The sequence below is a fragment of the Taeniopygia guttata genome, chromosome 5, assembly GCF_048771995.1.
Source record: "Taeniopygia guttata chromosome 5, bTaeGut7.mat, whole genome shotgun sequence".
In the NCBI taxonomy this organism is placed as follows: domain Eukaryota; kingdom Metazoa; phylum Chordata; class Aves; order Passeriformes; family Estrildidae; genus Taeniopygia; species Taeniopygia guttata.
In genome coordinates this window covers 20,608,610-20,623,970 of record NC_133030.1, presented here as the reverse complement: position 1 = coordinate 20,623,970, position 15,361 = coordinate 20,608,610, and the positions used below count along the sequence as shown (strand labels likewise).

The window sequence follows — 15,361 nt, the reverse complement described above, 5'->3', positions numbered from 1 at the left end:
AGCATTGCAGGTCCCCTCAGATAAGGATGAACCTTCATCCTGTCAGCTCCTGTGTGAGGCCAGGGATCTGGGGGAAGAGGGGCAGTGAGGCTGGTTTTGAGTGGGAGCTGATCCTCCCCAGAAGGCAGGGGAGGGCAGGCAGAGAAGGGAGCAGCCCTCTGCAAGGGGACAGATAACATCCTGTATCTGGCAGCAAGCTGGAGACAATTCCCAAAACCCCCAGAGGTTACAGCAAGGACCCCCTGTGCTTGCAAGGATCTAAGGAAGCAATAAAATCCATTGGATTTTGGGGTGCTGGAGAATGTAGTGGGGATTATGCCCTGGCTGCTTTTTGGGGGGGTTTCTCTTGCTGGAGGAGCAAAGCTGGCTGCCTCTCTGGCAGCTTTTTGGCAGCGCTGTGCCGCATGCTGGGCTGCTGGTAAATGATTGCCTGGAAGGCCGGCCAAGGCGGGGCCAGAGGTTGGTGCCTGGTTTGAACCCAGACAGGTGCCCGGGACCCGTGTGCCAGCAGCCATCCTGCTCCCACAGCGCTCGGCAGCCCCGACTTCGCCAGCAAGGTGAAACTGTTGGGTGGGACTCAACGAGCTGGGTTGTTTTTCTTGTTTATTCTTAAGCTCCTGGCCACCTTACTGGGTCGTGCCACAAGAAGCCGGATTTGAGACTAGCTTGGTCCCTGGCTAGGGAAGGAGGAGGGTCTAGGGAGTGCTCTGTGGGGTGTGTTGCACTCCAGTTTTGGTGTTAGGGTGCTGCTGAGGGGAGGTTGGGGGTGGAGAACAATGGTGGTTTCAGGGTGATTTGGGTGGTGCCGCAGTGGCACCTGGACTTTGCTCCATGCCGGGGGGACAGTTGCAGTCTTGAATACACAGGATTGGGGAGTGGTGCCAAAATGCAGCTTGAAATTTATATCTGGCAAATTTTAGTGGTTTGGGGCTTACAGGGAGGTGGGCCGAACCCAAGGTGTCCCTCAGCCCCACAGTTTTCCCCGGTCGCTTGGCCAAGGCAAACATGAGCTCAGCGCTGAGGTATTTGTGACGGCTGCTCTGTGCCCATGTTTTGGAGGTGGGCAGGGAGGTGGCACCAGCAGGACCCGGCACCTGCGCAGAACGTCCTCAGGAAGCCGTGTCTTCCTTCGTTCCTCCTTGCCTTTCTCACACCATGATTAAAATTCCTTGTCACTGGAGACAGGACCCTTCAAGCCTTCCCTTTGATTACTCAAGTAGGCAACAAAGAATAATGAAGCAGTGGAGTTTAACCTAAGGTCAAGCTTTCTCACAAGTTTCCATGACTGCAAACTTGGGATAGCTGGAGCAGCGGGAGGGGCTGTGACCGGCCAGGTGAAGCTGGGAAAGCAGTTTGTGATCCCCCCAGGATGGAGGGCCTGAAAATTTAATGTATGTTACTCCATCCAGGGCTTTCAGACAAGACTGATACTGTCAAAACCACTGTTATAGCAGGGAAAATAGGTAGATCTTTGCACAGTGGTTGAAAACACTGTAAGCTCAAATATTTGAGTTCTTTACAGCTTGTGCTTAATTTTTTTTTTTTTTTTTATGCCAGTTGCAGTTGTTGAGCTGCTGGAAGAGACAGGAGTTGGGTGTGCCCAGGCTAACAGGTGTTGTTTTATGTTAGTAGTACCCACTGGGTGGGAGCTGAGCTGGGCCCAGTGTGGGTCAGAGTCTGGGCTTTGTCATGGGTGTTTATGCCTGGCTACCCCTCCCAAACCCTACTTTTGGTCATGATTTTGTTCAGAAAGAGGCTTTATTTTAATTTCTTAATGTCTCTCTGATAAATTGAGATGGATGTAAATATGAAAAGATTAAAATGCGCATTATCTGAATCTTCCCTCTATATCATTGCAAAAGTGGGCAACCAGCAGTTCATCTGCCTTTTCCAATGTTATTTAGAAAATCTCTCAGTGCCACTCTGTCAAATTTTCAGAGAAATTGCAGTGAAAGCCCAGCAAACCCATTAAAAGTCTGTGCTTGCAGCAGAAATAACCTGGGCATCTTTTGGGCACCACACAGACACACAGACCTCATCATTTCCCACTACTGGAAGATTTGGACTTACTGTCCAGACATGAAGAAAAAAAAATTTCTTTGCAGATGAATATCAGCATTTAATAACATCAGCAAAAGTGCAATCTGTTCACAGGGTGACAGCGAACAACTTCTTGGTCTAGAATTCACCCAGGGGATGATGATTTAATGACACTGCTTTTAAGGTGTCTTGTATTCCTTGTTAGTGGTGTGGGATGGAAACCTGGTTTCTTTTCTCCCCACAGGCAGCCTGTCCTGCAATGACCCAGAGCACCTGAGGCCCGGCAGCTGTGGGGATGGAGCTGAAGGTCTGGGTGGATGGGATCCAGAGGGTCGTGTGTGGAGTCTCGGAGCACACCACCTGCCAAGAAGTGGTCATTGCCCTGGCACGGGCCATTGGTGAGCCATCTCCACCTGCTGGGGGGATGCCCCATCTGCAGATTCTTTCTGGGAAGAGGAGTCTTTGGGTGGGTGGACGTCTTGCTCTGTGTTGGTGGGGATGCCACCAGCAGTGCCTGTGGGGCAGCAGCCTCAGCACAGCCCTGCTGGCCTCTGCTTTCCCAGTTTAATGTGTTCCCCTCCTCCCAACAGGTCAGACAGGCCGCTATGTGCTGGTGCAGAAGCTGCGGGAGAAGGAGCGGCAGCTGCTGCCGCTGGAGTGTCCCTTGGAGTCGCTGGCCAAGTGTGGGCAGTATGCCAGCGACGTGCAGTTCATCCTGCGGCGGACAGGCCCCAGCATGGCCGAGCGGCCCTCCTCAGAGGGCGCTCCCCAAGCTCCCGAGAGGACGTTCATCCGAGCCAGCTTGCCCATCAAGCCCAGGCTCACCAGCATAGATGGACCCCGTTCCAGGGAGCCGAAAAAATCCATGACCTTCAGCCTGGGTCCTACAGGCTCCAGTGACCTGTTCACCATGGGCCGATGGAGGCACCAAACACGGGATGGGCTAGACTTGGAGGGTGGTGGTGTTGTCCAGCCCTCCAAGGAGGAGCTTTTTAGGAGAGTGCTGCAGCAGCAGGAGCAGCTGCATTCCTTGGAGGCCCATGGGGACACCCTAGAAATGGACCTACGGCTCTGGGAGCGCAGCCGGCTTGCTGGCCAGGAGAATGAGATCCTCTATCTGGAGCAACTGGTGCGGAGGAATGAGACAGAGCTGGGTGAGGAGGAGTTTTGGCAGAGTGAGCTCCGGCTGGAAAAGGAGTGTGAGCGGGAGCGACAGGAGCGGGTTAGGAGCCTGCGGGCCAGCCTGGAGGAGTACACCCAGAGGATCTATGAGCTAAGTGTCCGGACTGAAGCCCTGCAGGAGGAGATCCAATGGGAGATGGCCGAGAGGGCCAAGAGGGGGAAGGAGATCTCTATGCCCAGCCCCATAGAGCTGGAGGACATGGCCACCAAAATGAAAAGGGACCTCGAGGCCAAGGTCAAGCAAGGCACCCAGCTGGAGAGCAACCTGGCCAGCGTGGAGAAGGCCCTGGAGGAAGCTGAAAAGAACCTGCAGGTAGATAGGATTGGGTTGAGCCACTCCATGGGGTGGTAAGACCTTCAGGAGAGGGTGGGACCAGCTTTCCAGACACATTAGATCAGTGGGTTGAGTGGGGTTGGTTACTCCACCTGCCCAGTGAACTTGGGACTGGGTGCACAGCTCTCAGCAGCAGTGATCACTAACAGAGGGACACCACCACTCTTGCCCCACACTCATTGCACTCTGTGCAAGCTACATCTGGACTGATGCTCCTTCTGACTGGTGCACCGGGAGCACAGCATCATCTCGCTCCAGAACAGACAATGGTGCTGGAGCAAGAAGTGGTCCATGTGTGGGGTTGGTGGCATCGGCACAAGGATTGATGTCATCATGGATGAAGGAATCACAAAGGGCATGGCACAGGTCTCCATGGTGCCTGTTCACAAAGTCTTTTGGGCATGCAGGGCTTGGTCTCATGGTGGGGGGCTGCACGGTGTGGACATGGCTGCTCTGGGGATGAGCTGTGATGCCCCCCCAGCTTGCCTGTTGCAGCCTTCCAGCATCAGGGGTCAAGGGGCTGCATGACTCCTGCTTCCTACCCACCATGTCCCCTTTGGAGCAAAATGGGGAAGCTTTTATCCAGCCAGGCCTTCCCCGGGCTGTCCGTGCTTTCAGCATCTTTCCTTGAGCATCTCATTTGCATTTGGCATCTCCCAGCCGCGGCCGCCGTTTGATGGCTGCTCGCACCCTCTTGTGGAGATGCAGCAGAGCAGGGCTGTTCCCAAATCAGCGTCTTCCTCGTCCCCATTGCCTCCCTTCCTGCAGGCCCTCGGAGAGGGGCGGCTGAGCCGCAGAACCCCTGAGGTTCCCTCTGCTGGCACCGGCAGGGTGAGCCCCAGTGGATGATTGCCAGCTGGCTTGGGGCATGGGGGGAACACGCGGCTCACCCTGTCCCCCTCCTCGGTGTGTGTTTTGCAGGCCCAGACCCAAGAGCTGGAGGAGTTAAATAAGGAGCTGAGGCAGTGTAATTTGCAGCAGTTTATTCAGCAGACGGGGGCCACGGTGACCGTCCTGCAGGCCAGGTCCGAGGAGGACGCCCAGCCGGAGCCGAGCCCGTGCGAGCTGCCAGCCTACCGGAGAAACGGAGGTCAGCATGCTGCCGCTGGCTCGGCCGCGGGCGCTGCTCCACGGGACCCCTGCCCGCTCCCTGCCTCCTTCTCCGAGGGTCAGCCCCAGAGATGACCAGTTCTCCCCTGGGCACTGAGATTAGGCAGGTGGGGGTTTGTGTGCTGACATGTCAGTTGCTCACCACTCCATGGAGTTTCAGAGATTTGTCACCCCTGGGGCTCCTTCCTCCTCCCCACTGAAGCCTGGGGGCTGCTCATAGACATGCATGGGAGTTGGATCCTGCATTGCTGCTTTCGGGGCCGAGGTGGCTGCAGGGAGCTTTCCTTCACAGCCTTGCTCATGTCACCACAGCAGCTGCAGCAAAAGGCAGGTGGCCAAAGGCCGACATCAGTCCCTGGGGGCTGTGGGCTGGTGGGGACATGCCCTGGCCACAAATTACCTTTCTGTGTTTGGTGAGGGAAGGGTGGTGCCCAGGGCCTTGTCTGCATCCTCACAGGCATGAGAGGAGGTGGCGGGGGGTTCTCATGGAAGGGAACCTGGTCATTTCTCCTCTGGAGCACCCGGAGCGGGTGACGTGACTGCCCTGCAGTACTGCAGTGGCTGTGCCCAGCAAGCATGGGAGGCTCGAGCCCTGCCTGAGACGGATGTTTTTCCCCATCCTGTAGGTTTTTCTCCCACCGCTGGTACAGACTTGCCTCCCCAGGTCAGCACCAAGCAGCTCCTCGGCCATCCCAGGACCCTGCCAGAGCCCCTGGTGTCCAGCCTGAACCCTGAGGGTGCGTATGTCCAGTGGGGCCCTGGGAGTGTGAGCTGCTCTGCAGAGGATGGGTGGGAAGAGGGGAGAGGCTTTTGCTGCCCAAAATGGGCTGCAGAGAGCAAGCGTGTGCTGGTGGTGGGAGGCCAGAGCTATTTATAGATGCCATTAGGAAGCGCAAAGCTCACACTCCAGCAGTCTCTGCTCTGCTGCCAGGGGCTCACACACTGGCAGCCTGCCTCTCTGCCCTGCCAGGAGCTGTGGAGAATGGTTCTCATCCCCTCTTCTGCCACTCTGTATCCCCTGGGGTTAAGACCTTGCTCAGTTAGGATGAGGAGAACTACTTGTCTCCTGTCTTTCACGGGAGCTACTTTTGTTCCGTCTTAGTGACCACTTCATCCCAAAACCCTTTCTACCTCCTGTGACTCTTTTGTCACCTTGTGCCTGTTTTTGGGTACAGCAAAAAGATCTGTGGTAGAGACACCTACCTGCTGTGGTGATGCCACCTCCACCCTGGCATCCTACTCCCACCCATGCCACCTTTGCCTCAGCAAAACCCTATTGCCTTTTTCCACACAGCCCAACACATCCACCCCCAACCTTCAGGACACTGCAGTAACCGCATTCCCATTTCCCTGTCCAGGCTTTGTGCTCACATACATCCTGCTTTCCTTTTTGCAAGTGCTTACCCACCACGGTGGGATTGCTCAGGTGTTTTTTTCTCTTGTCTTACAGCTGTACCAACCAGGCAGAGCATCTGGAGGTAGAAGGGCCCAGGCAGTGGAGGATCAATTGCCTTCAAAGTGTAACTCTATAAATAAACCATATTATATATATATATATATATATAAACACACATATATATTTTATATTTTTTTTACTGCTTTATATTGTGAATGAATATGGATGGCCAGACAGAATATTTTTACAGACTGCAAAGTAAAACTAAAGACTGATCTCACAAAGCAACCCTCTTCCCCTGAGGATGAAAGCGACTCCCTTCTATTTTTTTTTAAAGCAGTTTCTATATTGAACAGAAGACAGCAGTGCACCCATTCTGCATAGCCTCCTCAAAAGATCCATCGTGCATTTGGAAAAGTCATTGTTCCTTTGACTAGGGGAGGGAAGCTGCAGTGGAGACCCGTGTGGAGGCTCACGTGGATGAAGCAAGTTAACAGATTTTACAGCAACTCGTCACTGCAAGTGGGGCCATGACAAACAGCCTCTTCACTGGCGGCAGGGGAGGCCCAAAAGCAGTTTTAAGACAAATTTCTGGCCTGTCCTTTTTTTATGTATAAGAAACTAGGAGAAACTACTTTTTATGGTGCCACAGACCATGCTTCAAGGAAACACACAGTGGGAGTTCTTTTTCTTTAAATGAATTTAATCTTTTTAAAGTAAAAAATTGCAGAATGAGCCCTTCCCCGGTGGTGGTGTGAGTGGAGAACAGGACCAAAATACTCTTGGTGACATTTCTCTGATATTTTTAATTTTTTTTTTTTAACTCGATGGCCAGTAGTTACCATTCTGTTCATCTGTCGCGGTGGGTCACTTTGTATTTTGATTGCAAAACCAAAGCGGTTTGGAGAGGGGATGAGTTTGTCTGGGAGATTCCCTGAGCCCGTTTTCAACGTGTCGTATGCGAAAAATGTGACTTGGGCACAGCGTTCCTGGTAAAACCCCGCTTCCCCCGTGTGAATGTAAATCCTGTGCGCCGCAGATGCAGTTTTCAATAAATCTTTGGGAAAGGCTTTGAGCAGAGCGAGTGTGAGTGTGCTGTTGTGGCCAGGGTGAGCCGTCCCTGCCGGCGTCTGACAGACACGTCCGAGTGGTTTGCGCACCCCGCAGCTGCCTCTTCCATTTCCAAGCCATCTCTTTCTATTTGCCGAATTAAAGCTGTGAGTATTTTATAACTGACTCCCTCTTATGCACACAGTGCTCTTTTCTTCTTTTTTTTCCCTTTTCTTTTTTTTTTTTTTTTTTTTAATTGTGAAGTGCTTTACAACCAGGGGATGCAGCTTGTCTCCGGTGAGATGCGGCCATCTCTGGGATGAAACATGGCAACATTTTAATAATGCACAGCAGCAGCTCAGAGCATTTTAGGACAGGAGGCAAAGGGAGTGGCGCTCAGCTGCAGACAAGAGCAGGTAAGGGGAAATTTCCCATTTGCCTCCAAGCCCCTTTTTCTGCACCTGGATAACAGTAGTCAGGAATGTCAGCTCTTGCTGTCCATCACCATCTCCCCTGAGCTTCTGCTGGGCTCTTGTCCCTGGGTACATCTTCCTCTCTCAAAGCTGATTTTCAAGGTCCCACCACAGTCCAGCAGGCTGATCAAGTAATATTAAAGGATTAAAGTTTGCTTTTTTGGGAGATCCAGTGGTACTGCTGTGTTTTAGGTTATGACTGGAGAGCTGCCACGGTGGGGAGATGCAGTTTCAAAGTTGCCTTTTTTGAATTGGGGCTTTTGCGTTTTTATGGATGGGTTGCTTTTCAAGCTCCTCCTCACCCTCCTCCTTAAATCATGTATCTCAAAGAAAATTAGTTAAAAATGTGTTTGTTCCATGCAGCTGCATTTGGTTTCTCTCCTGCTTGCTTTTTGGGCTTCATGTGCTTTTTTTTTTTGGACTCTTGCTTTTAAAGATTCTGCCTTGCTAAGAAGTGAGTGACGGACATTGTAAACAGCATTTCAGTGCTGCTTGGGGAGGCGAGGGAAAAGCAGGTTTAGAAAACCCACTTGCCTTGGACGTGGCCAGATTTCAATGTGTCATGGGACATCCTTTGCCTATCCCAAAAAACTGACCCCTGCTTTAAAACTGGGTCTTACATTTTTTGGATTACATTTGTAGCCTTGCCTTCTGCAAAATAAACAGGAATAAAGAGAAAAGGCTCATCACCTATGGTACTTCCAAAGGGGGGCAGAAAATTAATTTGAATGTCTGGGGGATTTTTTTCCCCTCCATTATGATTATATATTATTTATCATTTTTGTAGGTTCAGTCATAATTCAGTCATAATCATAACAGGCCAAACCAGCACCAGTCTTTCCTAGAGGGAGGTGTGGGAGGGTGTGGAAAATAAGGATTTAAAATACATATATCACAGCAGATTTGGCCCTTCAGCTGATGCCCCTTGGCTGGCATGCAGGATTTGGAACTGTTGCATGGGTGGGAAGACAGAGTAAATCAACTGTGTCCCCCACTGATAACCAGGCATGGGGCTAGCGAGAGGGCCGTGAGCAGGGGCTAACCCTTTTCAGCTCAAGACTGTGGTTCTTTGCAGATTTACTTCATTTTACGTCCTACCCACCATCACCCAGCTGCTGCCTAGGCCAGCAGTGTTTCAGGAGGTAATAAATTACTTTGATTAACACCTCTATCTATCACTGCTGTGGTGCACGTGGGGAGAGGTGGTAATCAAACTCATGTGTTACCTCGGGAGCTCCCCAGCCAAGGGTGACCTATATTCCTGCCGGCTCGGGGGGCCTGTGCTGGCCACGCGGGTCCCGCCTGTTATTTAATGCAGCCAGGCTCAATACCCACTCCCCCCCCTCCCCGCTTTTAGCTGCTCTAAAGTCTGTGTCAATAATACATTTCTGCCATTGAATATTTTATTGATGGTTTGACTTTTTTTTGCTGCTTGCAATTCCCATTTCAAGGCTGCGTGATTGTTCCTAATTAAAATTTTATGCCCTGGGACAAGCCTTCTTGCTACAGTGGAGATGATGCTGTCCTTTTCTAGGCCACTACAGAGTAGTAGGAAGAAATTACCATTACCCATTGTTGTGAGATTAAAACAAAGCAAATAAATTATTGTTTATTCCCTTAAAAAGCAGACCAAAAGCCCTGCGTACGGAGCGTACTGGAGAGAGAACAACTGGCTCGCAGGCAAGGCAGGGATCCAAGTGTGCAGGGTGGCTCGAGGATGCTGTGCCTGGCTGCACAGGGACTCATGTCCCCGTGTCCCTCAGGCGGTGTGGGCAGCTTCTTCCTTCCCTGGAGTGGGTGGGAATGGACTTCAGAGCTTCTCTCTCCTCAGATGCTTTTCCTGGCTAGCTCCAGTGCCACCCAAATGTCACAAAGTGAAGGATATACCTGTTTTTCACTGGTGAGCAGCCCTGATTTTTTGTTAGCTTTTTTTTTTTTAATACATCTGCAGGTTCTGCCAGCACAAGGCACCATTCAGAAGAGTATTTCACGCACCTCCAGCCTCCCTGGCGCCCTTTTCCTGGCTGCACTACCTGATTTTTTTTTTTTAAGGATTTTTTTTTTTTTTAATATTGCGTAAATAAATGACCCCCCCCAGCTCCTCATCCCTCTATCCTGGACATTCAGCTCCTCACCATCTTCATCAGATGGGAGGTCTGGGTGCCAGCACTGCCCCAGGCCAGTGCAGTTTCTTCAGGGCAACACTGCTGCAGACACTTGAACCATCCTCAAGTTGCAGTTATGTATTTGTAAAAATTCATGGGTGTTTGGTTTTTCTTTTCCCCCCTCAATTTCATCTAGAGTGCTAGAAGCATTTCTGCTGCCTCCCAGCCCCTGGATTTGGCAAGCAGCTTTTAAAGCACACACTTCAGCACCAATTACATAAGGAAAGGTGTGAATGTCTGGAGGAGAAAATGCCTGTTGGTTTTGCTCCCCAAGTGGTGTACAGATGCTCTGCTGCTTGCTCCTGGCTGCACAGCTTCTACCAGCATAGTTCACTGCAGATGAAGAAGAGCTGCTTGAAGCAGCGTGTGTGTCCATGCAGGGAGCATTGTCTGCTCTCCTATGATGATTTTTCTTTCTCCATCTCAGAGTGCAGACTGACTGCTTTCTACCTTGCCCTGGAAAAAAAAAAAACAAACCATAAAGCACTAGAGGAGGCTGGGAAATTTTCTTGTTTATGGATGAGCAAGTTTCTCTCCCAACGGAACCTCCTGCCAGCAGAAATATTTTTTTTTTTTTTAGGATGTATTATATAAGTCCCTGCTTGCATTCAACTAACTGACTTCTTCTTAAACAATTCATGTACTCCTTCAGAGCAGCTTGCTCCTTCGGTGAGGCTCACCTGACACTGGGACGTTATGGACAGAACACAACAGGCGCTTCTTAATGTGGTGCTTGAAGGGTAAGGCCTGTTCCCTCCATGAAGAGCTAAAACATGAAAAATCTTTGAAGAGCACAGAGTCCCATCAGCTCAACAGGCCTGAAATTCAGCATCTTCCCCTCCTGTAAGGCACTCCCCCGCCTCTCACCAAAATTCTTACAGTTCTGAGCGAAAGCACACAACTACTCTTCTAACCAAGCTACGTACCATCTTACAAATCTGTTTATTAGCTACTGAAAAAACATTAAATCAAGGGCCATCACAGCCCTGGTGCATTTTCTCATCACTCAGGAGCACCCTCCAGCTAAGCCAGGACAGAAGGGCTCAGCTGGCCTTTCTGCTTGAGGGACAACCATGTCACACCCTTCTGGTCTCCTTTCCAAGCCACTTTCACTGGCCACAGAGGCAAAATAAGAGACGGGTGGAACCAGGCATGGAGCGCAATCAGACACATCACTGAGAAGGCACAACTTTCCTCTTCACCTGGTCTGATGCCCTGGATTACAGTAATCAGCACTCAAACACTGGTTTTGCATATTTATTGAAGACTTCAGGTGACAGCACAGCAGGTTAGATTTGAATCGTGACAGAAGAATATTAAAAACAGGAACTGAGCTGGATGCTCCCCCCACTTACTGGAGACACACACAAAAAGGCAAACCCAAACAAACTTCACTTCAACCCCTTCCTTTTGCTTACTGGAGCTGAACAGGATGGTTCCATTGGTAGCAGGAAGTCGGAAGCATTCATACCCATAGTGCTGCTCATGGGAACTGGGACAGGTCTTGCCAGGAGACCTGCAGAGCTGCTTCTGCCAGCGGCATCTCCCAGGGTTAAGTCATCAGCCAGCACAGTCCCAAATGCAGGGCTGTTTATTCAAAGAGAAACAAAGCACCTTTATTTTCAGACACAGGTTTGTTATGTGCGTGGTCAGCTATAAAATGGGGTGGCAAGGGGACTGTGGCCTTCAGTTTCAGCTCTCAGACAGGCCTTGTACATGGATGGATTTTGCACCAGGTTTCCCTCTCTCTCTGTGTGGCTACACTGTGCTCCTGCCTGCTCAGGACCAGCAGTGGGAAGATGCTGTAGGTGCAGCTAGGGAAGAAAAAAGCAATCTGGGGCTGAGACAGCTGCAAATTTGTCTGCCCCCCAACCCTGTCCCCCATTAAAAAGAAATAAAAAGGCCCATTGGCTTCTGAACAAACATGAAAGCATCTTGGGTAACTTTGGTTGGTTTTCCCATCTTCCCAGGCTGTTTGAGCACTACGGAAACACAGAGCACAGAGGGAGCTGAGTTTTCTTGTGAAGAGCAGCTGTTCCTCTGGGACCCACAGGCAGAAATGATAAGAGCACGAAGGAGAAAACTTCCCAGAGACACACTTCACCAACAGAGGACCTTGCTGTACCTTGTGTGCAATTAACTACTTATTGACCACAGCACTGCCAGTTCCTTCAGATCATGCCTTTACAACAGTCCAGGGCTACATGAGAGCAGCCCCAGGAGTAAGGGGAATACCTGAGCCCTCCCAGGGAAACTCAGCAGCTGTGGTGAATCCTAGCTGTTAGGAACTTCAGCTGACAATGAAGCTGTGCAGCTCTTCAGAAAATACACTTTTCAACTACCCAGATTCTTCACCAGCCGAAAAATCACAAGAGATAACTATGTAGGAGAAGCCATCTGCTTCGTCACTTCCTCAGTTTTTAGTGACAGCCACCGTGGGTGGCTGGAAAAGTCCCTGCCTGGCTTGCCTTCCTGTTCCTCAGGGCCATGAAGTCAGAGTCCCCAGCGTGACATCACAGCACATTGGGCAAGGCAGCTTTGCAAATGCCCAGCCAGGGCTGGGGCGCCAATAGAGCCCTGGCACAAGATGAAGAAAACAGCAAGCCAACGTGAGGGGTGGGATGGAAAAAAAAAAAGAAAGTGAGGCTCGTTTCTGCTTTTCCTTTAACAGACTAGAGAGTCTCTCTTTAAATGTGACTCATCCAGGGCAATACTAGGCAGAGTTTCTTCTATTAACACACCCTTGGCAATAGCAGTTCAGTTAGTCACTGACCGGGTCTCAAGACGTCACCGGCCGGGATGATGCATCTCTAACTTGGTACGAAGTCCGCTAGCACTTATGTACTTTGGAGAAGAGCAAGCGGACAGAGCACGCCATCCCTCCTGAACAACTTTACCACCAACTATTCGCACCCACATGCCGACACGGCCCGTTCCCTCCATCTCCGCTCCCGCCGGGCACACCGAGCCCCGCTGCAGGAATGTTCAATCTTTTCGCGCTCCCCCGTGCAAGCGCATCCGATCCTGGGGCACTCCCGGCAGCGCATCGGGGGTCCGCAGAGCCGAGCATGGGGAACCGCTGGAGGCAGGACAGTGGCGACGGACGGGGGAGCGATTCCTTGGCACGCCGGAGCCCCTCACCTGGCTGGCCGAGGGGGCAGGAGGGCGTCGAGGCTTCGAGGCGCGGGTCCGGGGAGGCGAGGCGGCCGCACAGTGATGTCCGAGGAGCAGGTTAGCCGCTGTCACACGCACAGTGGAGTCGCCGAGAGCACAATGTGCGTTAGTCAGTGGCTCACCTGCTCCTGGAGGGTGACGGGGGGGCGGCGGGGCCCGCCTGCAGCAAAGGCAACACCGGGCAGCGCGAAGGATGGGGCGCTGGAGGGGGGAGCCGCGCCGTGCCCGGGCTCCGCGGCGCGTGGGGCTGCAGCTTCGCGCTCCCACCCCTGGGACAGGCTGGCCCGTGCGGCCCCGGGGCCGGCGGCGCCCCGCAGCTCCGGAACGGAGGATCCCTCCCCGGCGCGGCCGCCGCTCACCTGCGCTCCCGCCGCCGCCGCCGCCGCCAACTTCTCGCTCTGCCCCGGCCCGGCCCACGCCGCGCGCCGCGGCCCCTCGCCCCGCCCCCCGCGCCGCTCCGGCCAATAGCGACGCCGCGCGCCCGCCCGTCGGCCCCGCCCCCGCGCCGCTCCAGCCAATGGCGGCTCCGCCACCGCCCGCCGACGGCCGCGGCGGGGCGGGCCCGGGCGGGCAGGCGGCCCCCCCGCCCCCCCGGCGGTGACAGCGGCGGGCGCGGCGCGTTCGCTTCTGCACGTCGCTGCTGCTGCGGGGAGGAACCATTTGTACCTGTTGAGCCGCCGCCCGCCTCCCGCTCACCCCGCCCCGCCGACCCCCGCTCTCCCCGCCCTCGCCGCCTCGCTCGGGCCGGCGGCCGCCGGGGACGACCCCCTGCCCTGCCGCCGCCACCCGCGACGAGCCCCTTCCCCGCTGGCCCCCCCATGGCCCCGCCACTCGTCTCCCCTTTCCCCTCCGTCCCCCTTCCGCCCCCGCCGGAGCCCGGCCCATGGTACGGCCCGCCGGGGCCGTGCCATCAGGGCAGTGTCGGGGCGCACGTAGGCGGTGCGGGAGGGACGGGGCGAGGGGGCGGGGGGAGAGTCGGGGTGTCCCCGGCCGCCCCCGCCACTGCCGCCTCTCCCTTCGCTGCATCAGATGTCATTGTGTCACATTAATTTTTTGTATGTTTTCCCCCCTCCGTTGTTCTCCGCTGGGTTGGGCGCACGGCGAACCCGAGTGCCCCTCGCAGTGCTAGGGGGTGGAGGTGGTCCCTCGGCCCCGGGAGTCTACTTCCAGCAACTTCCCCCCCAAAAAAGGGACGTGCAGTTGGAGGTTTTCTGTACATCCTCAGTATAACAGCGCTCACCTTCTGATGGGGCGAGCTCGCTCCCGCCCATCACCCTACAAGCCGCAGCCAAGCAAACAGCTGGAATGCTGAAAATTTTAGTGCACCTCAAGGAGGATTTGCCAAGCACCAGAGACAGAGCTTTATGGATAGGCACAGCGTTGTCCCGTAGTGGGAAAAGTCTCGTCTGGAGACTCAGAAAGCCAGGCGTCGAGTCTTGCAGGCTGGCTCCCATCTGCCCGAAGTGACACACACGCCCTCCTCGAACAGACCGGAACCAGAGCGCGTCTGGGGGAGCGGGCACGTTAGTTGTGACCCCCCCGGTTCATTCAGACTGCTGTCGGGCAAGGAAAATCACTTCGGGTGCGGATGTGGTCACAAACAGAAGCCACACGCCTCATCCCTGGTGAACTGATAATGCATGCTGTCCGGCAAAAGGCACGAGCTCTGCATCCCTTGCGAAAACTCCCTCGGCATCAGCTGTCCCGGCTCCGGACGGGTGTTTTGCAATCTGGAGCAAGATTTGGAAGCAAAACCTAGCGCGGGCTCCCTGATAGCCGGTGGCAATTCCACACCGAAAGGATTTCCTTACATCTTTTGCTGGAGTGCTTTAACACTCATCCGTGGCTCTGCTCTCCCATTGCCGGTGTGGAGGGGGGATGGGGGGACAGCCCCTCTTCTGCGTGACAGCCTGCACAATGACAGGCTGTCTCTGTTGTCATTTTGTGTGCATGCTATGTGGGTTTTTTTTTGTTTTCACCAGCAGCCTTAGGGGAAAAGTCACGTATTTTACATCTTTCCCAGCACAGAGATGCTGCCTGGATTGGAGAGACATTGTCTGCAGAGACCAGCGACCCCTCCACCCTTCGGGCATGAGCCAATACAAAAGAAGGCACAAACATGGAAAATACTCTTTTTTATAAAATAGGTATTTTAGTGGAAGTAACATGGCTGGGTAGTGCCCTGACACCTCCCTACCAGCACTGCTGTTTCTGCCAGCTGCTCTACAGGGTACAGGACACATGTGCTGTTGGCTCCTCTGCTCCAAGTCCCTCTTCTTCCAGGCAGTACTATACATTCCAAGTTTTACTTTAAAAAAAAAAACAAAAAAAAACTTTCTTCAGTCCTTCTCCTGACTGTATGCACACAGGGATGGAGCGTGTTTTGAAGCAGTGCTGGCACAGCTGGCTGCCAAGCTCTGGATGTTGCTCGGACCTC

At 53.4% G+C, this 15,361-nt stretch overlaps 1 protein-coding gene and 1 long non-coding RNA gene across 6 annotated transcripts in view; one reads left to right on the top strand and one right to left on the bottom strand.

Annotated features, from left to right (window-relative positions):
• Positions 1–7,140, top strand: part of RASSF7 (Ras association domain family member 7) — a 33,715-nt gene extending 26,575 nt beyond the window's left edge. For 2 of the 3 annotated variants that reach the window (XM_030274046.4, XM_030274045.4), the window contains exons 2-6: positions 2,285–2,438; positions 2,631–3,535; positions 4,478–4,646; positions 5,293–5,403; positions 6,117–7,140. In XM_030274046.4, the coding sequence (XP_030129906.2) occupies positions 2,336–2,438; positions 2,631–3,535; positions 4,478–4,646; positions 5,293–5,403; positions 6,117–6,148 (1,320 nt within the window). In that variant the 5' untranslated portion in view covers positions 2,285–2,335 and the 3' untranslated portion in view covers positions 6,149–7,140. The remainder of the gene's footprint in view (positions 1–2,284; positions 2,439–2,630; positions 3,536–4,477; positions 4,647–5,292; positions 5,404–6,116) is intronic. The other variant, XM_030274047.4, reaches the window with a different exon arrangement.
• A 1,830-nt stretch (positions 7,141–8,970) lies between these two features.
• Positions 8,971–13,371, bottom strand: LOC115495488 (uncharacterized). Of its 3 annotated transcripts, XR_012056279.1 has the most exons (3): positions 13,284–13,371; positions 10,431–11,337; positions 9,158–10,206 (listed from the first exon to the last, which is right to left on the bottom strand). It is a non-coding gene; the product is annotated as an uncharacterized lncRNA (long non-coding RNA). The 3 variants fall into 3 exon arrangements; XR_012056278.1 differs by lacking the exon at positions 13,284–13,371 and having other exon boundaries at positions 8,971–10,206; positions 10,431–13,276; XR_003960711.4 differs by lacking the exon at positions 13,284–13,371 and having other exon boundaries at positions 11,169–13,276.
• Between the last annotated feature and the right edge of the window lie 1,990 nt (positions 13,372–15,361).